General features: G+C 38.1%; 1 protein-coding gene across 4 annotated transcripts in view; it reads left to right on the top strand.

The window, feature by feature from the left end:
- Positions 1-25,332, top strand: part of iqsec3a (IQ motif and Sec7 domain ArfGEF 3a) — a 121,507-nt gene that overhangs the window by 13,246 nt on the left and 82,929 nt on the right. For 2 of the 4 annotated variants that reach the window (XM_028449499.1, XM_028449500.1), the window contains exon 2: positions 12,555-12,635. The exons of 1 other annotated variant lie outside the window; for it this stretch is intronic. In XM_028449499.1, the coding sequence (XP_028305300.1) occupies positions 12,555-12,635 (81 nt within the window). Of the gene's footprint in view, positions 1-12,554; positions 12,636-25,332 lie in introns of those variants that run through there. One more of the 4 variants, XM_028449502.1, reaches the window with a different exon arrangement.

The following is a 25,332-nucleotide window of genomic DNA, read 5'->3' as shown; positions in this document are numbered from 1 at the left end:
GTTTTCTATTTTGACGATATAGGAAACTACAATATGGCATATATTGATATATATCGTATTTTTTATATAAATACTTGTTTTTGGAGTCACTGCTTTTACTTCTCAGAACAGCATGTAAAGCTCAGTTAGATGGATTATTGAGTGCATTCTAACCCAGACCTTCCCCATAACAAGCTTCACTACAGAACTCACTCACACATACTGTCCCTTAGAGGTGAAAAAGCCAAACGTGGCACATATTCTGCAGCTATTTGTTAATAAATGAGCCTGTGTAGCATTTTGCATCAGCAAATTTAAAGACAGTTAGAAATATACAGAAACATTACATAAAAAGGTACATCAAGACACATTTTCATTACACCAAAAAATACAAGAAAAAAATATGATTTTAAACTATTTTTTAACATTATGAACATGTTCAAACACTCAACTAAATAGTGAGGGAGGCTAATTAGGGAATGTAGAACACCTGAGTGGAAATAGGAGGGAGCCTAATTACTCACAGCACAGATACACTGACTAGGCCAGGAGTGATGAGACAACAGACAGACAGGGACAACAGATTGCTTCATTAAATACCAGACATGATTAAAAACATGAACATAAGTAAACACAACAGATCCAGCAAAACATGACAATTAAAGCTGAAACCCACAGATAGCAGAACATGACAGATTGATGGAAAATTAATAACAGATGGTTTAATACTTGCCTTGCGCTATTATTTGTATTTTAAATTAAAGGGATACTCAACCCAAATAACAAAGACAGCTCAATTGAAAGACCATTATATGTAACCTTTACACGAGGGAATGAGAGGCAATTTAGAAGCTGCAGATGCAATAAAATGCACTATAAACGCACACTTGTGGAGGTCGACACATTTGACAAAGTGTGATGAATCGTGATTACCCAAGGAAGTGCTTCATTCACGTACCTCCAATTGGTTTGATGAGGTTAAAGGAATCCAATGGTTGCCATGGTAGTGTTAACTTACCTGTTTTAAACATTGTTTTTCCTCATGAAAAGCATGGATGGAAAAATATATGGCTAGAAAAATACATGGCGCCAAAAAAAATAAAAACTGGATCTCTTGTAACTTAGCTCTAAAATGTCGGATGAAAAGGCTAACACCCCCTCCATTGACTTTCTATTGGACTGGAAATATGAAGGAAGAGTTTGCTTGACATTGTGTCAACACGAAATGTGAATGACTGGAATCTTAAAAATGGTGATGCCCACGTATAAAGGACTATTACTTATATTTGAAGGCTAAAACCTAATATAAATGACAAAATTATATTAATCAGCTTCAGATCTATCATCTGAATTGCATTCATGTGATGGATTATCTCTCACTTTAAGAAGTTAATGTGGCTTGACCGTTGAAGCTTCTTTCATGGCTATTGCTCTGTATAATGTCCATGTTTACTCTACAACCAAGCTCCACACATGCACATGTGTACATTACTGCCATTGGTAAATGTCTGGTATGGTTAACTTTACATCCACCTCAGGCTGTATGACCCCACTAAGATGATCATAACCCCCCTTCTTCTTGGTCTTTTCAAGAGATCAGACCCTCCAAGCCCCCTACAACCTACAGGCCTTCATGAACTACCTTACTTACTCTTTATTTGTTTGCATCTTTACATACGTGTGTTTACTATGTGTGCACATTTGTTTATTCAAATTTAAATATGTGAATTTGCCCATATTTCCCTTTGGAATTGTGTATTTGTTTACCTGGGCTGTTGTGTATTTTGTTTCTGCATAGTTCACGATTCGGTGGTTTTAACAAGAGCTCTAAAAGTAAATTTCCTCCTCACCTCAGGGAATAAGGTAGAAGCCATCAGCCCCGACGAGAGAGCAGGGGTTTACGGTTTGCAGGCCGGTGAAGTATAGAATTGTGTTCTCTTCGGTAGAGGCCATAAAATGCATGTCTGTCAACCACTTGACTGAAGAATTACATCATCATCCAGACACACACTACTGTAAAATAATAGTGATGCCACATGGGTTTATAACCTGGGGCAAAGTTCCATATTTGGGAAAAAGCTAAAATACACAGATATAGGACTGAACAGTGTTCCCACCAGCTTTGTATTCAGGCTGATGAATGGCGGCGGTTTCTTTTTAATAGTTGTCAAGCATCAGTGCTAAGCATGGCACGAATCTGCTAAATTTGACCCATTGCCAAGCCTCAGGCAGATGGCCCTTCAGCTTTACAGTGTAGCTCAATGTTCAGAAAGAGCTTCTAAAGCTACTCAGGAGTGGAGGCACCAGCTGCAGAGCAGATATAAAAAGTGATGCTTTCATGGGACAATGACTAGTGTTGGTAAAGTCACATCGATGATGACTCTTGACTGCATCCACATTAAAAAAAAAGGCCAAATTAGCTCACAACCACATATTGTCAGTAGGGTAAACTTATCTCTCAATGCTTGTTATCCTAACTCTTACCGTTGATGATAATAGCACAGACCTATTAATTAATTAATTAATTAATTAATTAATACCTATGTAATCTGTGATGCAATTTTTGTTGACCTTAAACCAGTTGAATGTGATGAATATTATTTGACTCATGTTCTAGTTGCAATAATGGGTACTTTTAAGCAAAAATATTTTGGGAGAGCAGCGATTTACTAATCAAATAATTGATTTTTTAAATTAAAAATACTGGCTCATAATATTTAGAAATGCATTTTCAAGGTCAATTTCCTGAATTGTACACTTTCCATGTAACTACAACCAATAAAATTATTTAAAAAAAAGTATATAGCCCTTTTCGCCAATTTGGAAAATGGCCACCAAAAGTGACCAAGGGAAAATCTCAAGAAGGTCCCTATGCAAAATTGTTCAGAATACACTATTCTACATCTGTACAATTTTTGGTGCTTTTATGCAAATTTGAACAATTAATCAGTCTATGCTCCTGCATTACATATGTGAGCTTCACTGTCAGAGCTGCAAATAGTCAATTTAACACCTAATGTGGTTTTCCCAGTGGGTAAACAAGCCACCAACGTTAGTCTGAGGTTTGAATACACCTACAAGATGTTTAGTTACGTTTATTTTAAAGACAATGATCTTTCGTGCGTTCCACATGAATTTCCGTCCATTGCTTGAATTTTGCAGCTCATAGAAGTTGAGTTACTCTGTGCATCTTGTGCCGCTAACAAGCTGCTCCACCATCATGTTTAATGCATCTCTCACTCCACACTGTTGTGAGGCACAGCGTGTTAGATTTATGTCTCTCAGAGGGTCTGACACTCTTTTAGCCTGTAAAACACAGTGATAAACCAGCACTTTGAGCAACTACCAATTTGCCAAATGGAAGTGACATATTGCAAAAACATCTGGAGTCTTTTTCTTTTTTAAAGTGAACATTAAGTACTTGCATTAATTCAGCAGCGAAATGAGTTCTTGTGGAAACCATATAATGCATCATCCAATTTGAATTTCAATCCCAAGGACATTGTAATTGTCTATGTCGATGACTGGAGCCATTTTTTAAACTGCACAGGTTTTAACGACAGACATTTGATTGACTTTTTAAAATTTTACTTAACTTTTCTATTAAAGTATCAACAATAATTTTAGCTTTGACAGTAACCACAGAAGTCATCCTTGTGGTCAGTTACATTTTGTTGTTTTTATTGTAGTTTTTAAGCCGTCATCCCATAGCCTCTAGAAGAAGACCAAGAAGAAGAAGTCTATTCAAACAGAAGATAAAGAACAACCCTTTACAAGAACAAGAAGAAGCATTTACACTGAAAAGAAGATGAAAAAGAGCTATACATGTAAATATGAAGAAGAAGTCTATAAATGGAGATAAAGAAGCCTGTGCATAAAGAAGAAGCTACACACGAAGAACCCTATACACGGAGAAGAAGAAGAAGAAGAAGAAGAAGAAGAAGAAGCCTGTACATGGAGATGAAGAAGCTACAGAAGAAGACTATACACAAGAACATAAAGAAGAAGCTTATATACTGTGAAGAAGAAGAAGCCTGTATACACAAAGAAGAAGAAGAAGAAGAAGACGAAGAAGAAGAAGCCTATATACATAAAGAAGAACACGAAGAAGAAGACGAAGAAGAAGACGAAGAAGCCTATATACAAAAGTAGAAGAAGAAGAAGACGAAGAAGAAGAAGCCTATATACATAAAGAAGACGAAGAAGAAGAAGACGAAGAAGAAGAAGCCTATATACATAAAGAAGAAGAAGAAATGAAGAACAAGCCTGTATACTGTGAAGAAGAAGAAGAAGAAGAAGCCTATATACATAAAGAAGAAGAAGAACAAGCCTGTATACTCTGAAGAAGAAGAAGCCTATACACAAAGAAGAAAAAGTAGAACCCTATATAAGAAGATGAAGAAGAAGAAGCCTATACTTGATGACAACACAGAAGAAGTTTATTCAGTCCATGATGCCACTCTGCATACCTACCATGTACTGTTATACACACTATAGTCCCTCCATTTAATGAATGAACACAGTTTTAGCTCTTCTTTTCACTGCCAATAATCGTCTGCAGTGACTGAAGTATTTTGAGCTTTAGCGCCTCTGTTCTCTCCTATCCACCATTCTTTATTTAGTCTACCTGCATCATCTTTCAGCACACTCATATCATTTCTTCCTTGACGCTGTGTTAAATCTGCCTCAGAGCTATTGACTCAGCCGTGCTGAATTCTACTCTAGGTGGAGTGCATCGATGACAACATCTCACATTAGACTTTCAAACTAAAAAACAATCAACCAGTTGAGTAAAAAGGTCCTCAGAAGAGCTTATACATTTGTTAAGTCAGTTGTGTGGAACATCAGAAAGCAGCTCATGTAAGTTAGCTTAATGTTGTGCATATAGAACATAACGATTCAGCATCCTCAACACTTTGTAGATATTCCTCTTCTTCTACTTCCTCTTCTGTGTGGAGACGCATCCATGGGGATGTTTGTTTGTTTTCCTTGAACATTAGAGGATTCCTTCGCCGGACGCTGCTGTCAATATCCTTTTCTCTGTTTTCGACCACACCAGGTCAACCAATGTTTTCCCTGCCTCCACGCTCGGTATAGCACTGCTTTAACGCCTTTGTCTCAAAGGTGTTGGGCTCTAGTTCTCCTATTGACCTCATTGGGTGAGCAGCAGCCTCATTTGTTGTGTCCAGTACTTGCAGTGCGTGTGGTCATGGATATGACGGGGAGCTTCAGGAGGAGCGATGAGCTCTTTGTCTCCTGAGCTCTGCCCCATAAAGGGAAGCTGGTTACTAAGCAACGGCTGTCACATTGGGTGGTGGAAGCGATTGCTTTGGCTTATACGAGTCAAGATCTGCAGCCGCCTGTTGGTTTGCATGCACATTCGACTCAGGGTTCAGCCACATCCTGGGCCTTGTTCAGGGGAGTGTCTGTTCAGGATCTTTGTGCTGCGGTGAATTGGTCCTCGCCTCTCACTTTCGTCCGGTTTTACCTGCTGGATGTCTCCGCTCTGTGCATGGTACTGGTTGTTCTCCTGTCCTGATCGGAACAGTGCTTGCCCTGTGGGCTGGTGCGATAAGCTTGTCTGCAATACAGGAGCTACCATATCCCATAGTGAGACATCGAAACCACTGTTATGAAAGAGAACTATAGGTTATTTGCATATCCCCGGTTCTCTGAGTAATATGAGTGAGATGTCTCACCAGACAGCCCTTCTTGCTGGGTGAGTGAGAAGGTGATGTATTCTCCACCCCCTCTAGGCAGGACTACCTGCAGCGAATGAATACATTTCACCAGCCAATCAGGATTGGCGTGATGAGATTGGGCTTCTCTCCTCTGCTCTTCTCCCTGTACACCAACAGCTGCACCTCCTCTCACCAGTCAGTCAAACTCCTGAAGTTTGCAGACGACACGACCATCATCGGTCTCATCTCTGATGGAGACGAGTCTGACTACAGGTGGGAGACAGACCGGCTGGTGTCCTGGTGCAGCCAGAACAACCTGGAGCTCAACGCTTTAAAGACAGTGGAGATGATAGCAGACTTCAGGAAGAACCCAGCCCCCCTCACCCCCCTTACCCTGGGAGACTCTACAGTGAGCTCTGTGGAGTACTTCTGCTTCCTGGGGACCATCATCACTCAGGACCTCAAGTGGGAGCTGAATATCAGCTGCCTTATCAAAAAAGCTCAGCAGAGGATGTACTTCCTGCGGCAGCTGAAGAAGTTCAGTCTGCCAACAAAGATGATGGTGAACTTCTACAGCTCCATCATCCAGTCCATCCTCTGCTCCTCCATCACCATCTGGTACGCTGCAGCTACGGCCAAGGACAAGGCCAGACTGCAGCGTATCATCCACTCTGCAGAGAAGGGCATCGGCTGCCCTTCCTCCAGGACCTGTACGCCTCCAGGATTTTGAGGCGTGCAGGAAAGATTGTGGCCGACCCCTCCCACCCCGGTCATGAACTGTTTCAATCTCTCCCTTCTGGAAGGAGGTTTCGGTCCATCAGGACCAGAACCTCCAGACACAAAAACAACTTCTTTCCCTCTGCCACCATCCACATGAACACACCCCAAGTCACCCACTGAACTCCCCCCCACCCGATCATCACCTCCATAATGACATTATCTGCTGCACTGTATATATATATATTTATATTTATCCTATTTATCCTTTATTCTCTATCTATCCTTTATTTATCCCTCATCCTTTATATTTATCATTATTATTATTATTATTATTATTATTGTTGCTGGGTTGTTCTTTGTTTTTTTTTTTTTGTTTTTTTTTTGCACCAACTACCAAGACAAATTCCTTGTACTGTCCTTAAAACTGTACATGGCCATTAAAAACATTTCTGATTCTGATTCTTTCTGATTCAAAGATATGACGCGGAGGCTTATATCGATTAGTTAGACATCTTACTCATATAACTCAGAGAACCAGGGTTATGTAAATAACTTATAATTATCCTGTTTTGCATCATGTTGAGGTCTTTCCCTCCAAACTTGGTGAAATCAATGTCTGAGGTGTCCAAGATCTACAGATCAAGTTTTACTCTCTAGGTTTATTCCAGATACGTGTCTCTGTGAATCATTGGCATGTGTGTCATTAATAGGGACTATTCTTATTAGGGACACCAGATGAAACTAGCATATTTTGGCTAACTCTGGCTCATTTATAGAATGTCAGTTTATTAATGTGCAGTGTCCCTTTTAGATAACTCATTTATACATTCAATTTACTATAATCGTATTGCCTTTGCTCAGAATTAGACAGTATTCTCTTGTGTATTTCAATAATACTAATCAGCTCTTCCACCCATTAGCTGCAACAATGGCTCCTTTGTCATTTCTTAATTTCACCTTGTTGTTATTAGTATTATTGTTGGAAATGGCAGCATTCCCAGGCCCTAATATTTCAAGGCAAGAAGCAGAAGTTGGGGTTTTGGCTTGTACAGCTATACATGTTTTGCTTAAGCTGTGTATCTTTACAAAGTCTATTGATTTGAATATGTTCTGTTACAACAGTGGCCCCAGGCTCTTATTGTGAAAGGCTAGACGCTAAAGTGGATGATCTCCATATACAGATTTTGACAACATTTTAATGAAGATAGACCGTACGCCATGGAAGACCTAAATAAAACATGGAGGGGCTCAAGATCAATATACTGAATGTGAAACATTTTTAAAAAATAGGAAAATCCCTTTCCCTTCATCATTGGCGAAATTTAAAAAAATTCACGTCTTGGTTCATAATTTACTGATTTTATAAAATTTGACTCAGTTATGTTGGGTTGGTTCATCAATTACCTCACAGAGTTTCATCTGGATCTGATCTGGATTGCCATTTCTTCGCAATTTGTCAAGAAATTGGGGTGCACATACATGTGAACCTACTTTATAGATAGATAGATAGATAGATAGATATAGTTTATTGTCATTCATACATAAACGTCATAGGCGCATACAGAACATTTTCCCTATAAGGCTTGACTTTAGGCTTTAAAAATAAAAGCATAAAAACACAATAAAACTGTAATAGAAACACATTTAAAACAGTGATAAAGTTCTGACACAGGATTATTATTAGTTATCGCACTGGGTTTGTAATAAGTTATAGATTATTGTTAGTTTTTTTGCAGTTTAAAAGTCTTATGGCTTGATGGATGGTATGGTTATTGATGAAATACAAATGTCTTCATTGTACCAAGACCAAGATCCATATTGTTCCAAATAACTGCCGGTATCTGGCTAAGAGGATATTTGGCATTTGTGGTCTCCGAGTGCTCTTGTAAAAAAAGAAAAAGACAACACACATCCAAAACAAAGTCATATCTGATAAAAGCACAAGTTACAAATAACATATTGACTTTTTAAAGCTATAACTGCTGTAGAACATTTGGAAATGGAGGTATTTTCCAGTCTTTATTGACTTTAAGTGTTACAAGCAATACCAATGTTTAAAGTCGTCTTTCATTTATATAATCCAGTAAATTAAAGGTTTTAAAACAGCACTGCATTCACCCTGTATTCATGCCCATGTAGCATTGCTGTCATAGTTTTGTGCTAATGGCTGTATGCTCTGAGACCATCAGCGCTCTGGCCCTTTTGAATACAGCCACGGCAGTGTCACGGTTGTTACAACGCGTATAATTAGAGGAGCAATTAACAATGGGAATTAATTGGCTGTCATAGCCTGGAAGTGCTGTCTGCTGCAGTTGCTGTCAAGTATCTCTCTGACCTCTTGCTTCAGGCGATTCCTTCTTCTTTCTTTTTTTTTTCTTGCCTTGGCTTTAGACTGAAAACTGACCCAGAAATAGACAGAAAAATGCCTTGTTTGAGTCATTCGAGGCAGAATTATTTGAAGCACCTTTGATTCAACCTTGGTGTTTTGCATTAAAAAAAAGTCATCTTACCTCAATCAATGCAAACCTTATCGTCTAATGTAACCAGACAGCGGATTGAAAGAGCTGTTAAGCCTTTGAATAGTGGCCACAGTGTCTCCTGTACTCACGTCTCTCCTTGTCCTTCTTCCCATTGTTCCAGGTACAGGGATAAGACATGGCATATGGTAATCCGCTGCTTGTTTTCCATGCCTGTATCACCTGACAACAAGAATAATTGAGTAAATTCCTCTTTAGCACAGCACACTGTGCCTGTAGGACTCAAAAAAAAAAAAAATTAAAAAAAAAAAGTGGGGGGTGTTGGAAAGCTGTAAAAGGAGTGATGGAAGATCTGTGTAAAAGTGACACAGAGGGAGAGTGGGGGAGGGGAGAGGTTGAGGAGATGGATAGAGGATGAAAATCAGGTATGAGGCGGAGAAATGTGAGAGGGCAAGCAAAGGGGAAGAGGGAATCGTGTGTGTGTGCGCGCTCACTATTCTCTCACATTAACATTTCATGTCTTCACTCTTCTCACCAGAGCAGATTTAGCTTCAGCTGTTACTAAATCCCTGCAGAACATTCCAGCAGCGTAGAGAAATATCATTAGTAGATTTTTGCTGAATGCTCATGTTAGAGGCTCAGTTGGAGCTCAAAGAAAACAACCATGACACACTGGCCCATATAAGACGTTTATCCCTGTCCATCAAATTAAATGGCATTATGTAGCACAGTGGTATCTGATGTGGAGTCAGGAAGTAGTAAACATCAGTATTCAGATGCTTTAAGCTTTTTTATTAGATACAATTACAGAGTATGTCTCATAGATCAAGGAATCTAACATCTTGTACTCCAAAAAGAAAGGAAAAAGGTAGAAATTGGTGCCTGAAAGTTTGTTTTCATCTCCACCCTAAACACTCCATTTGTTGACATATTCGCGCTTTGCATTGTGGGATGTGGCGTCCCGTTAACAGATGCATAGAAGTGTTTTTACTTCATTCTTATCGCAATTTCTTCAGCAGACAAGGAGGACAGTGATTTTAGCTTGTTCCCGGTCTTCATACACTACGATTTTATCTTGCAAATAATTATCAGGGGTAGCATTTTTAAAGGTGCAGTCCGCAACCCTCAGATCCCTCTCTCCCCCTCCCTCCCTGCTGCTTTCTTGCCCTGCCTCCAAGCTCTCCAAAATCCCTCCCTCAGAGGAGCTAACAAGCTAACGTTAGCCCGACAGCAACATCATATAACATGCTTTGTTAAAAGCATATTATTGCAGCGCTTCTCTCTCTCAGTGTGCACAAACCTCAGCAACAGCAACAACACAGTGTCACTTACAGCAACCACACGGAGGCTGCTGCGAGCGCATGAACAACACATAAACTACAGAGTTCTAGTGTAACAATTACAAATCAAACACAATGTAAATCAAGCAGCAGTAATTACCTTTCAAGCAGAAAAATCGCTAATTCCATCTTCTACTCCTCCAGACCATACACTGTAAAAAAGACAATGAGCCTGTTTTTCACACAAACTACTAGTTTCATGTAAAGCTATCCTTACATAGTGACATATTTAGGAAATGTGACAAAAAGTCACTTTTATAAGAGTTGCAGACTGCACCTTTAAAGTTTAAGTACACCCTAAAACCTCTTTTTTCTGCTAAATACATATATGATAAGGTATGAAGTAATGTAGTTTATTGATACTAGTTCCGCTCTTCACGCTTTAGTCAAAGCGTTCAAATGTAACGTTTTTAGTTGTAAAATGTCAGAGTGACTGCCCTCTATGGGTTGAACGGAGGCTAATGCAATTTTATTTTGTTATTGGCTGGGACAAGATCAGTGATGTCATTTTGGATGTTAGTCCCGCCCCTCCTATAAAAGATGGGACCTCCTTTCACAGCTCTCAGTGAGCATTGATTGACAGCTCCATACGGAAGTGTGCAGCGCAGTGGGGGTGGGGCTGCTGTGACTGGGCGAGTCGTAACGATTCTAGATGCAACGGCCATAATCAAGGTATTTTTTGAGTGGCAGGTGAGCAAAATCCTGGGGTTGTACCTACACTGTCAAGAAAAGAGCAACACAATCATAATTTTATTTGATTTTATTCATTAATATACTTAAGCACATTAGCAACCCCGTGACAACGCATTCCGTAGATAAAATGTTGCCTACTTTCCTCCTCCAATTCCCGACCCTATCGACACTGGTAGAGGGATTTCTTGCTCGGATAATCCTGAAAAGCAACTTTATATCTAAACTTTGCAGCAACATTGTGCTCGGGTTGAGTAAAGTGTTCTCTAAGACAGTGATTCTCAACTGTTTCAGCCCGCGACCCACAAAAGTACCCACTGTACCTGAAGGTGGTTGAACACAGACATGAACATTGAAGAGCATTTGGAGACAGGGTCATCTATATAAAATATAGTATATATATATAATATATATAATGGGGAGAGATTTTTGGGGTCCATCCATAAAGTCAGCAAGATGATGATCCATTGTTCTATGAATCTGTGATAACCACATTTATTTATTTATCTGAATAATATCCACTGTCATACAGGAAGTGTAACATTATTTGGGCTATAGTACAGTATATAGTCATCTTAAAGATGTAAATCCATGTTTCATTCAGAAAAAAAATGGGATAAAAGTTACCAAAAATGGTGGAAAAGGTGGTGAAATGGAATTTTGAAAACCACAAAAATTGGTAAAAAGAAGTTGTAAAATAGAGTGGCCAAGTGTCAATATTGGAACAAAGAGTAGGAACAGTTATTTTACACTGGCAAATAATGGGCATGACATATCGTGAATGTGGTTAAATTAAAAAAAAAAAAAGCATGAAATATGGTTAAAAGTGACAATAATTGGTCTACATATGCAACATTAGGTATAGGAAAGAGGTGGAAAGGGTTTATAAGTGCCACAAATGTCTTGAAGGTGGAAAAAATGTGCAGAACAGGTATTGAAATTTGATGAAGAAGTGGCAGAAATGGGAGTAATGCAGCAAAAATGCATTAAAAAGGCAAGAAAAAGTGAGAAAATAGGTTAAAATATGGCAAGTATGGTGGAGTTGCATAACAAATAAATAAATAATAAATATATATTTATTTTTTAAGGCATCTGGTGACCCCCTCCCAATGTCTCGCGACCCCAAGGTTGAGAGCCAGTTTGATCTGAGACGTTGTCAGAAACACAGGAAGTGATTGAAACGTCAAATCGTGTCAATCGGGACTGAGATAAAAAAATAACGGACAAGCGAAGGCGGCAAAACAAGGAGCACAAAGGTCAAGTACAGCTAGGAAACACAGAAAACTAATTATTTAGAGGGTGAGTGATGTTTTACAATCTGTAGATGAAGTTATAGTATGCTAATGAGGTGATCATTAGAATTAAGAAACACACAGATCACCAATTGCCAAGGCAGAAATTAAACTGCACCTAATTACGTTACTAATGTGCAGCTGCGCCGGTTAACTCTTATAATTACATTAGACATGAAAAATGAATCCAAATATCCACCTTCCATACACTTCATCTGTTTATTGTTACTTAGTGTTACTTATGTGCACTATACAAATACATTTGCCTCTCCATAGCACAATTTGTGGCACACAAACATGTTCTAATACAGTTACAAGCTAGTTTTGTAAGTTAAAATAGCTATTTAAACTATATTTCTTTGTTTTTCTGCACAGAAACCAAACAGTGCTTCACCAGTTCTGCTGCCCGGCCCCAGAAGCCCCTGAGCCGGAGACCTCCACTGCCTGTGTCCCTAGGTAAGACCACTGCATCTGATTTGTAATGTACACACAAATATTCAACACGTTATTATGACACAAAGATTCCCCATGATTGTTTTCGTATTGCAGTCACTTATCATGCATCTTACAAGCAGCAGTTACCCTTATTTAACGCAAACATGTTAGCATTGACACTGTGGTGAAGAGGTTTCATGCTCCTTCAGAGGACAAGCTGAATTTGAAATATAGCGTCCTGCTAACATAAAAATACAGTAAACAACCAGGAACAGTTCCAAAAAATATGGAATTTATTCAGAATTTTTTCAGATTGACAAAAACACTGCATAACTGACCTACAAAATGATGTAATTGGTGGGGTTTAGAATGGTAAAAAGAAAAAAAAGGTTCAAATATGGTTTAAAAAAGTTTAAAAGCTAATAAAAAGGAAAAAAAGTGAATTAAAAGCCATGATTATATGAACTGTAAAATGTACGTGATGTTTTGGCTTAACTGCAAAACCTAGATAAAGTAGTTCAAATGAGTAAAAAATTTGCTCGAATATCAAATTAGTTGAAATGACCTAAATTCTAAAAATCTAGCTAAAGGATCAAAAAGTAGAAATTAGTTAAAGTTGCCATTGCATCTTCACTAATAATTCCTGAAACCTGCAACTAACCTTAAATGAGAACAAGTTATCCAAATGAAACCATAAACATAATCAAATATGAGGTAAACTATTGTTTCAGATCCATTCCAAAAAATTCAAATGTAAAGAAAAGGCAGCATCTTCCCACCCCAGTGGCCCCACAAAGGTGCTAGCTCTGCCCTCCATCAAATTTTTAGTAATAAATATGAATTTAGAGACACTGTTTTAACTTAGCACTAATGTGTATTGTAGAAATTATACTTTAATTGCAACAAATGTAAACAAAATATAGGATTGGATCAACCAGAAGGGCGATTTATTGATTTTGCCCATACAAACGGAATTGATTGCACTTGATGTGGTTGTCTACCACAGTTTAACTGAATCGATGGCATCCAAGGAGCATCAATAGCAAGTTGGCGAGGAGTGGCGACATTGTTTGTTGGTAAACTGCACTGTCCCGCAGAAATGGCACAGAAGAAAACACATATTGATGACACATGATTGCATCCCCACAGTAGGCTGTGTTCTAAAAAAATAATGTAATTACTGTAATTATTATCACTTGTCAAAATCCTGCACTTTATCTGAAATAGTTGCAAGAACTCAAAACGTCCCCAAATTAAATAAAGATTGGTGACGAAATCAAGAAAATTTAAAGAGAACATTCTGTAGTAACTGATAACTGTCACTTATTGCCGGATATTGTTTGTTCCTTACATATAGTAAATACATGTCATTTATAGGTGGCAGTGCAAAGTATGGCACAATAATGATGAAATTACTCGTTTTTCTGCTTAAAATCACTTGAGCTGAATTAAAATGAGTTTGACACCTCTGTCTTTTTGCTACATTCAAATCAAGTATCTCTTGAAGTGTTTAATGTTTCTAGGTTGTAAAAAATGGGGCAAAATGCATTGGAATAACTTTGCTTTATTCAAAACTGAAGAAAAAGAACTTTATTGAAAAAGACAAGTAGGTTTACCTTTGCATCATCAAAGGCTTTAGGGCTGTTTGTAATTGCCGTGTGTTTGGGGACTTTTTGCAAAGGTATGAACAAAATGAACACTAGGCAATCTCATGTGACCTGTCAACCCTCAAAATTCCCAAACTCCCACAATAAATCTCCACCGATGTCAAACACAGGAGGTTGTAAGGCGGCGACAGACAGCAGCTTGTTGTTGTGTCCTTTTGTTCTCGTTGCGTCTTTCCCCCCCTCTTTTTTGAAAGATGTATTCTGTTGATTGTTGTATTTCTGCATTGTTGTCAGTGATTTGTTGACCATTTAAACGCGTGACACTGCTGCATCACTGCAACATTATTTCCACAAAGCACCACAACCTCATTGCATCCATCATCATTCACGTCCACGTCATTCGGGCTTGTCTCTCCACTGTGGGGCGGGGCGGGGGGGGTCTTACCATGTATGTACAGCTTAGTTATTCTATGTACAGCTACCATAATGCATTGCTGTTGTACCGTAGGGTATCTCATGCTGGAAACTGTGGAGCCTTCTCGTTGACACATGTAATGCATCTGTGTTCATGTGGAACAAATTGTTCTGATGTTGCATGTTTTGGCTTGCAGTGAACAGCACACGGCTTCCTGTCTATCTGAATGTGTGCGTGTTGGTTGTTTGTGTGTGTGCGTCAATATTCATGTATCCTACCAGTGCCAGATTGCCATGACGATGGAGTCTTTACATCCAATTTACACAAAACACTGAACAAATATGTGGTAATTGTTATTAATGTTGGCACGTTACAACAAGTTATTCTTGACATCATTTAAAATTTCTATATAGAGCAGTTATTTACATTAGTTACTTATTTTTTTTTTTTATCATATGGCGATCAATGTCTCCCTGTTAATGTATATCAACTCCCAGCAGCAGTAGCTTCTTGTTCTTTGAAGAAGCTTTAAAACGTATGAATATATGCTCTGAGTGCAAGTTTCTTTAAATATTTTAGTTAGAATATGGAAATACCAGAGACAGACAATTATGGATCATGTGTAGGAAGAATGAAATCAACACTAAAATAATAATGAATATGTATAAGCAGTGATATCGAAGGAGCTTCGAGTAGCAAATTATTTATTGCAGATGTTTCAACATCATTAAAGTCGATGAATCGTTCTTGGTAGAAGCGTCATCATTATATAGAGAAGACAAACTTCTTTTTAGTCTTATCTATATCTGCCAAGATTTGGCTTTGTCAAGACGAAAAGACTGAACATTTGGCCAAACTGAGGGACAAATATTATTATTACCCAAAAAAAAAGAGTGGATTCTGTTTTCTTGCCTATCGTGGTATCAACACCAAATCAATTCAACTTTAACCATATTCCTAGAAAAGAGTGACACTCCAAACAAAGAGGGATGGACGTCGTCTCTCGCGATCAGACCAGGTTTTTTCTCCAGAAGGTCCTCTACTTATCGATGTAGTTCAAGTTGTTCCTGGGACATCTAGAAACGTCAATGCTGCAAGGATGACATGTGGTTAAACATGTCATCACTTGCCAGATCAGGGCAGAGACCAGACAAGAAAAGCCATCACTATATGATTGATTGATTGATGGATTGATTGATTGATGGATTGATTGATTGATTGATGGATTGATTGATTGATTAGATTGAATTTAATTTTTGTGTCATGCACACAATGTACCCAACCCTCATGTGCTTATAAGACACCGGAAAGTTCAGTTACAGTGGTTTACATTAACATTTCATAACTTTACAAAGTTGCCGGCTCCTGGCACAGTTCAATCTTGAATAATGTGTTTCTGTCTTTTTTCCCAGGCTTTTGAAATAAAATCTGATACAACAAAGGTTCCTTTCTTGAAACACACCTCAAGTTTTTTTGTCATCATCTAACCAAAAAAAAAAAAATCTACGTAAATTGAAGACATTTTTTTTTCAAAAAGAACATCCCTTATGTTATCATACAATACCTATTATATTTCAGGCCTAAGCATGGCCTTTGTCAATAACATACGGATAGGAATTGAGTCTGTTTAATCGCACACATTCAGTGATACAAACAGATTTTTATCACCACTGTCAAGGAGGTAATATTAGACCTTACGCAATGGAAGATTCTATAAAACGTTCTAGAGGAACTGAATCAATAAACTGATGAATTTGTTAAAAAAAAAAAAAAAAAAAAAAAAAAAATCATTGGTTTGTAATTGACCAATCCTAATGAAATTTGAGTTGGATTGGATCTTCATTTTCCCCACCGACTTTCATTTGGTCCGGATCAAGATTATGCAGTTCACAGTGATTCTTTGAAAAAATGGGTGGGCCCATCTATTCCGTATAGTTATTGTAATGGCCATTTTATTGATGTAAAGGTTTGTGGGTCTTTATTGAATGCGTCACAAACTGTATATAAGTGGGAACCTTCCGTGACATCAGGTTGTTGCTTGACGGGGTGGAGCTCAAATGGTTTCTGACCGCAACACCACTGTGAAGTGCAGAGGTTTAAAGGTGAACCGTTTGCATCAATGAACAAAATAAAAATAAGTATACATCATGAAGTCGTACGTCATTTACCTCAACTGAAAGTAAAAAGTCACTCAGCCCTTTAAAAGCCCGTCAAGGTAGCCAAGTACTGGACAAGGCCACTATAGTTATTAATGGGGATGAACATTTCTTCCAGGCCTTTAAAGTGGGAATGATCCTGTTACCATGATCAGGATCACTGATCCAGATAACTGAATATCTCGAAAAGAGGTTATTTGGCGCTTGGTGGAGGTTAGCGCTCTCAGAGTGCTCTTGTTGATATAAATACAAGTTATTCCTCCTCATTTGGGCTTTTGAAAAAATGTACAATGAGGGGCTTCAGAGCAGTGCTTGGCTACGTTTGGCAATGACACTAAATAAATTGGAAAGCTTGAAAAAAGTAGCAACACTTGGGATTATTTACATGAGAGGAAGTTAAGAAGATGTAATGAGTTTACTGCCACAGTTAATTAAGAGCCAAAAAAGCCAAAAACCTCATTGCAACAGAGTAGTTACTCCTCTCAGGATTTCGGCAACCTTTGTTGACTCCGAGATGACCACAGATTTTCTTTTGTTTGGGGTCACACACAGATATCTTCAATCTCCTCTAAACCAACTGCAGTCTTTCACTTAGTGGAACAAACCCACACTCGGGGGTTGCTATGGATTAATCTTGGAAACTTGGCATTAAGGATCTGTTCTGCAGCGTGCTTTGTTCAACACACAGCGCCTCTAAAACCGAATAAAAGGAAGGCAAATAGTGCTGGTTGACTAACCTTGTAAAGAAGGGAGCGGCACACGACAAGGACTATAAATAACAACAATAAAAATGATGTTTGGTGGACAAGCTGTCAGAGTTCTCTGCAATTACTCTTCCTTGTAAAAGGTTTTTTTTAGTACAAACCAACATTTTTAGGCCGGGCTACCGGACTCAAAACGCCACTCACTTTGTTGTAAGTGGCATTTGTTGTTGTTCTTGTTGTTGTGTACACTAGTTAAAATCGCTACCCCTCTATTATTCGCGAACGGATCAGGCTGAAATTTGATAGGTATAATCTATGGATGTGTATGCATCGACACTCGGAGCTCAATTTTCGATTTAGGGCTCAGGGGGGCCTCAAGGGGCCCCAAAATAAGAAAAAAAGGGAACGTCGATTTGTTATTTATTTGCGAGTCACATATTGGTACCAAATCATTGGCACATACCAATATAAATGGGGCCCGATACCCCGTACGTGTCTCAGGGGTGCCCGGGGGACCCCCATTATTCAAATAACTACTCCTCCGTTAGTTCTCGTTAGATCGGAATGCAGTTTGGCATGAACACTATGAATGAATATGATGAGACGCTCGGAGCCCTTTTTTTGAAATGAGGTTGGGGGCCCAGGGGCCCACCCCCCATTTCCAGTCATTTCCAAATTTATGGGAGCATAGTCGTTTGATATACCGTGTTTCCGAGACATTTGACTGAATTCTCGGGAACGTGGTACGGCTAGGAGACGTTGCGCGAGCCCGGCCAAAGTTCATTTGGACTTGTTTTGTAGAATGATCACTTAGTTGACTCACTTTAGGTCTGTAAGTATCAAAATATAGAAACTTCCAGGAAGTTGAGGGATAAAACACAACCGAATACACTGAAAAATGTAATTGTTTCCATTGGTAACACCCAAATGAGTTGACTTCTTTAAAATTAAGTTAATGAGTTAGATTAACACGTATTCCCTTACTGACACAATACATTTGTTAATTTAGTTTGAGATGGATGAAAATAGGAGACTTTTATGAGAGATTTTTCAAGACAATTCTGTGAGAATAGCGGGTAACTGATGTGTACTGAACGAAGCATGTAATTCCATTTTGATATGAATTGACATTGAAAATGGTGCATGGCTACTGAAAAAAATGAGACATGCCCAATTTATGTTATAAAATAAACAACACTACTTCATACTTAAATACATTTGTTTTGCGCAGAAAGGAACTCTAACAGGGTTTCAATCTGTGGCGGTTGATATTGATGCGCTATCGATTAGATAATTTTACTCCTATAATATAAAATCGAATCCCTACGAAACACACAAAAATAAGAGCAGAGTTACAAAATCCAACAGAATAATTAAATAATAATAAAACCAATTACAACAGGGTCCTTCTGGCCATTCTGGCCTTCGGACCCTAATAAGCAGAAATACTCCAAAGGACAGAGTAAACAATTTACCAAAACTAATCCTCTCAAATCCCGAGTCGTGACTTATTTTCATTCTGCTGGCTGCAGACTAGGTTTTGTGAATTTTAAATTAATGTAGCAAAACAAACTACAGTACTTTTCCACTGCAGTCAACAAGACAGTGACATGTCACATGTAAGGCTTCTATAAATTACCCTCTCCTGCCGTGCTCCTAACAAGTGACTCGCACTCACAAACACAACGGTATCTTGATGATGTGTCTTCCTATTCTAATTGACTCACACATTTAGTCATTTACCTTGTCAGAGGGGGAAATTAACCTGAAGCTTCTGAAGCTCCTTATTAGTGTGCGCAAGATAATCAGAAATTTATACCCAATGTTTTCTGTTGATGATGTTGAAGGTATACAAATCTTTAAAAATCAAAGGAAGATTTACAAGAAAAGAAACTATATTGTAATCTACATAAATTAATGGTATTTGCTCAAGTGGTTTGGATATACATCATTTTTTTGTATAAAACAGGCTGTCACGATTGCTAAAGGGCAAGAAAGACCTATGCTTTATGGCATATAATATATAACTATTAAGGGTTCTCTACCGCCAAAAAAACCTTAAAGAGCACAGCTGTAAATTAAAAGTGAAAAATGCTACAAGTTGTGAAGCAAAGCTGGCAGCTTCAGAGACTGTAGCAGGGATGAATATTTGTATTTCTCCAGGAAATTAATCCACATCACCTCTGAATGCGACACAAGCGCACGGCTGGGTGGTCTTGCCAAGACACCTTTTTCTGTAATTAATTGCAAAAATAAATAATAATTTCCCTTAATTAGTGGAGGCATGCTGTCTGCCAAATGGAACGGTGACGTTGGTTGAATGAGGACACGGAGTCCCTATCGAGAAGAGATCACGACTTAAAAAGAGCTCTTTCTGTCGTGACAATAACATGGGCCAAATGGGCACTGAGCAAAGACCGATGGATTTATATGAGAAAAATACTGAGTATGTTAGAGAAGTATAAGAATAGTCTTTGACTTACAAAGCTGCAAACTTCAGTATCTAGCTACGGCAAGCTTAGCTAAGTCTTGACTCAAGTTCAAGATAGCTTCAACTTTCAAGTTATAACCAGGTGAAATTACATTGTAGATGACATTTCAACATTCTTTAATATTTATTCACCCAACTAAAGATATCCTCCATTATGTACTTCATACACAATGTGGCTATTGTGGATCAGCAGAATGATGTAAATATGTGCAATGCTGATGTAGACTTACAGCTTTGTCGAACCAATATTCCAGATAGCTAATGCATTTTTAAAAAGCTAACCCTGTTAACTGTATTAGGGTGGCCAAAAACAATAAAACATATGGAATAGAAAAAGAAAAGAACAGTGTGGAAAAGTCTATTTTAAAGATGTTTAACTTTATTTGATTAAAGGGGACATATTCTGAAAAATCTACTTTTGCAGTTTTTTTGATCACAAGGTAGCTTGAGTGTCCACACAAAATGTGAAATAAATCCATCCAGTCGTTTTTTGTGGTCTTGAAGAAAATTGCTCTGTTTCAATTTTTCCAGATTTGTGACATCACAAGTCAAATCCCTCCCCTCCGCTGGTAACTCCACCCATGGACTCCACCCTCAACCTGATGAAAACTTTTGCGAAAGTCCGCCATTGTTTTTCTTGCTAGCGAAGGAGTGATGGCTACCGGTAAAACTAAATACAAAACTTTCCTGATGCCGGGGCCGCGCCTCTACAGTGAACGTACACTGTAGTGTAAGCACTATTTGTTCAATGCGGAGATGTACTCTGCACTTGTGGTTCGGCACATTGGCGAACCCGTTATATCACCTCGTATCGCTGATCTGACATGTTTGTGACACAATCCGACGCAGCGGTTAGAGAAAACAAATGATTATCACCTTCAATGCACTATTCCTGTAGTTAGAAGAGCAAAGGGAGAACGTGACTTAGGGAGAGGTTAACACTCCGGTGAGAGTTTGAATGACAGCTGCTGCTGAGATGCACAGACCCTGAAGTGCTGAGACAGACTCAAAAATAACAATAGCTGCTTAAATAGCAATGTGTTTTAATGTAAGGTGCAGTTTTTTGGCTGAAAACAATAACAGTGTAGATAGCAAAAATAAAATCGGCTTTTTGTGATCACTGATCACCCTGTAAAAGAGCGAGACATGAAGTGAGTGAGCGTCTATAGACACTCCCACTCAAGAATATAAAAAGACCCGATTTCAGAACTGCTCAGAATGTGACTTTTCAGAAGCTAAAACTCTGAAAAACAGGCGAGTTTGGGAAAAAAAATACTATGTTTTTGGGGTTCTTGGCACAAATGGGGATAATAATATAATATGTCCCCGTTAAGGTAAAGACATAAGTGTGAAAGAGTGACCACACCAGAATTGTTTGCTTTATGTAAGGGTTAGCATGTTATTACAGGTTTTATTTAATGTGAAATACCATTTGGTTATAGATGTAAGAAATACTTTTTTTTTCTTCTTTTATTGTAAGTAAACCCCAAACCCACTTATAATATCTGTTGAAAACAAATGTATTTGTTATGAAGTAATGGTGTTGATTGATTTTTCTCCAACTCAACATTTTTGCCATAGTAATTCAATTTAGCGTATGTTGTGGTTAAAATATAAGAATGACTGCCCTCTATGGATTGAAACCTCGCTATTACAGTCAAATTTAGCCATTAACTAATTGAGAATGGTAGTTTGTGACATTTTGGGGGCTTGTCACATCACTGTTAGCCCCACCCCTCCTTTAAAAACTAGTTCCTGTGGACTCTGCAATCTGTGGATTGAGAGGTATAGTGAGTATTGAGTAGCTAGATTGTTATTTGGAGATTTTACAGTATAGACTGGGCGTGTCTTAACTTCTCTAGGAGCCCCGCCCATAATCAAGGCATTTTTTATTTTAATTTCCAGACAAAACTTTGGGGTTTGGTTACTCTTTAATGCTTTTCTATTTCACATTATGCCAATGTTATTAAGTTGTTTACTTAATATTGACTTATTAGGAAGAAAACTACTTCATAAAGAAGCGAAAAAATCAGCTAAAAACAAAACAAAAATGTATTAAAATACATGAGCCAAGTGGATAGTTTCTAGTGTCTGTAACTGATTTCAGGCTAAATTAGAGATATTGACCATAGACGGTGTCGGTGTAGACTGCGGGGATAGTGGGGGACACGACTCTTGTCTGCCCCTTGTGGAAATGTTGTGTAACATTCATGCCAACATATTAAAGGGCCCATGGTATTTTTTGTAGTTTCACAATGTCCATTGATCATTTTAATACAAAAAATAATAATTCAGTGTAGATATGTCATGAATTACTGTCCCTCTTTTAAAAACGTACTGAAGTACAAGTAAAATTACCGATTTCAAAATATACTTAAAAAAGTAAGAGTACCCATAAAAGCCACTCCGTTACAGTAACGTGAGTACTTGTAATGTTTCTTTCACCTCTGCTAACATCTGTCCCCGTGTGTCTGTTCTACGTACGATTGTGCTGCGTCAGCGGGAGAAAGTGACTTTGTCGGCTTGCTGTTCTGTTGTCATGGAAACAGCACAACATCTGGATACTGAGTACTCAGTTTCATCAGATCCATCAGTAGGGTGTGTTGTTTTCTCTCCGTATGCGAGCGTATGGCAGAATTATTTGGTGTAAGTGATGCAGTTACTAATTTGTTACCCCAAGGCTTGCTTTATGTAAGCTACAAAACACAGAATAGTGACACCCGATCAGCTCCCATGTCTGCATAATCACTAGTTTATTTCCGTTTATGCGTGTCAACTAGGATAAGACAAGACAATGAATACATAATTAAAAGCACATTACTCTGAGTTTAAGTGATGCTGCAGTGTTTTCCTTCACGGTGTCAAACCAGCTGATTGCTGACAGCAGCGATACGGGGATAACTTTTGATGCTCTGATCACAGAGTTCCCCCAGCTCTCATTTTGCAGCTTATCTCAGCATTGTGAAGTAGGCAGAGGGAGTTTTATTACACAGCAGATATAATAGAAGGGAACCATTTTCTCATTGAAGTGTGTGTCAGACCGTCAATCAGCAGTCTTTGAAGTTTCAGCTGCCGCTAAGTTGTCAGGAACCTTGTCGTTAGATCTCCAACGGTGTATGCATACCTGCACTGAAAGCATAGTCGCAGTTTGAGATTCTTACCCGTGGGCAAAAGAGAAAATAGAATTAAATTTCAGAATCAGAATCAACTTTATTGGCCATGTAATGTATGGTTTACGCACAAGGAATTTGACTTGGTGAACTGTGCTCTCTCTAACAATGTAAACATTAAATGATCACAACTAGAAAAAATATAAGCATAAATATAAACAGTGGTTAAAGACTAATATGTGCAAAACTAAATAAAATAATATCACAAGATAATAATAATAATAATAATAATAATAATAATAATAATAATAATAATAATAATAATAATAATGCAGTAGTGCAGTGATGAGCAGTATATAGACCATCTCGAGATTCACGCCAACCACAATGTGTGTAACATGTACAGTAATGCAAAAATGCTTAGTAACATAATTGATAATGTTGACTACAAAAATTTGCATTGATGCACCGTTTTATGTTGTAAATTCATGATATAATCAGGCTGGCGGTCGCGTTCTGCTTCATTTTTTGCTGCAGTACCATACATGAACTGCTGGGCGCAGTGTAGCTTCACCATTTACTGAAGAAAAGGCCTTGAAACGAAGACGATGGTCACATGACTCGAGCGGCAAAAAATTGTTTGCGTTTTTAAAAGAATAACAAATTAATTCATATGTATTTTGTTTTCTGGCATTAACTTTGTAAATTATGTACATTATGTTAAGAATTGTATTTTTTCGAATGAATTTGGGAAAAGCTGTAATGAAAACTTTTGACCACTGGGGGGAAAATGCTCAAACCTGTAATGTAATCTTACACATTGATCATATAAAATCTGCCTGTGCATTTTCACAAACATTGATACTATCCGACATCAGGTGGATAAATGGTAATTTAATTAAGAACTGCATAAACACTTATGCTGTATATTTTAGTCAACAATATCTGTAACATAATTAGTTGACCAAAATGTTAATGTAATTAATTTGAGGCTAACTGATCTATTCCTGATGAGTACATTTTAAATCTAAAACTAAGTTGCATTTTAATCAACACTAAGATTAAATCAAAAATTTTGCCGTCAAAAATTAACACGACTGAAGATGTTTTTAGGTTCTTATGGAACCAATACTGCAAAGCCTTATAAATTGTATGATTTATGAAGATGTTTTATGCACATGTTTCCAGAGGTGCAACCAACTGTTATGCAGCAGAATGACACATTTTGCAGATATGACCTGCATTGCTTGCTGTTACATTGTTACAATGTTTCGAGTAAAATATTTCCTGTATTTCATTTAAAGTTGGGTTCATTCAACATTTTTGTCTCTTTCTACCACTTGTGCTCACCTTGTTCAATTGAAAGCAAGAAAGTGACAGAAGAGTACATTTAAACCAGGGGTGCCAGACTCCAGGGACTTTTAGATGTGTCCCTGCTCCAACACACCTTGTTGAAACCAATGTGTTGTCATCAAGCTCTGCAGAAGCATGATAATGAGCCATTCAGTTGATTCAGGTGTGTTGGAGTAGGGAGATATCTAAAAGTCTCAGGAATCCGGCCCTCGAAGACTGGAGTCTGGCACCCCTGATTTAAACCAATTATCAGTGTTTCTAGTAATTTGACCTGGTGTTACGCTGCATTTTATTGCACTCGGAACTCAGATAAATCCGACAGAATGAATCGAAAAAGTAAGCTTGGAACCCCGAATCGGGAACTTGGGCAATTCCTAGTTGGTCGGAATGACGTTTTAGCAAAATGGCGGCGCCCACCATTAGATGTAAAAAGTCACTTTCTCCTCAACTTTTACTTTTATGTGGCGTTGTCACGTACTGAGTTTACCTCTGTACTGAGATTATAACCCTAAACTGACCCTAACCCAACCCAATAAACAAATAAAAGATGCTGTTCACTTTGAAAACAAAAATAAGCAAAAATCAATCATTATATTTTTTTAGCAAAAATTCATTTTCTGAGATTGTGTGTGCATGCGCATATACAATCTCAGTACGATGCAAACTCAGTGCATGACATCATTTAATTTGTCATGTGTGTTACTAAAAGTGCATAATAACTCAGTAGTGGTGTTTCCATCCCTACTTTATTCATTTGAATGCCACTCTGCGTAAGTAATGATACCCGTATAGTTCATAGAACCATAGACTGTAGAGAGTGCATTGAAGCATGCAGAATTCACCTCGCTGGTGCATTCAAGTCTTACTTAAAGTGTAGGACGT

This window comes from Gouania willdenowi, chromosome 6 (assembly GCF_900634775.1).
Source record: "Gouania willdenowi chromosome 6, fGouWil2.1, whole genome shotgun sequence".
Classification (NCBI taxonomy): Eukaryota; Metazoa; Chordata; class Actinopteri; order Blenniiformes; family Gobiesocidae; genus Gouania; species Gouania willdenowi.
This window is presented reverse-complemented; position numbering and strand designations above follow the sequence as displayed.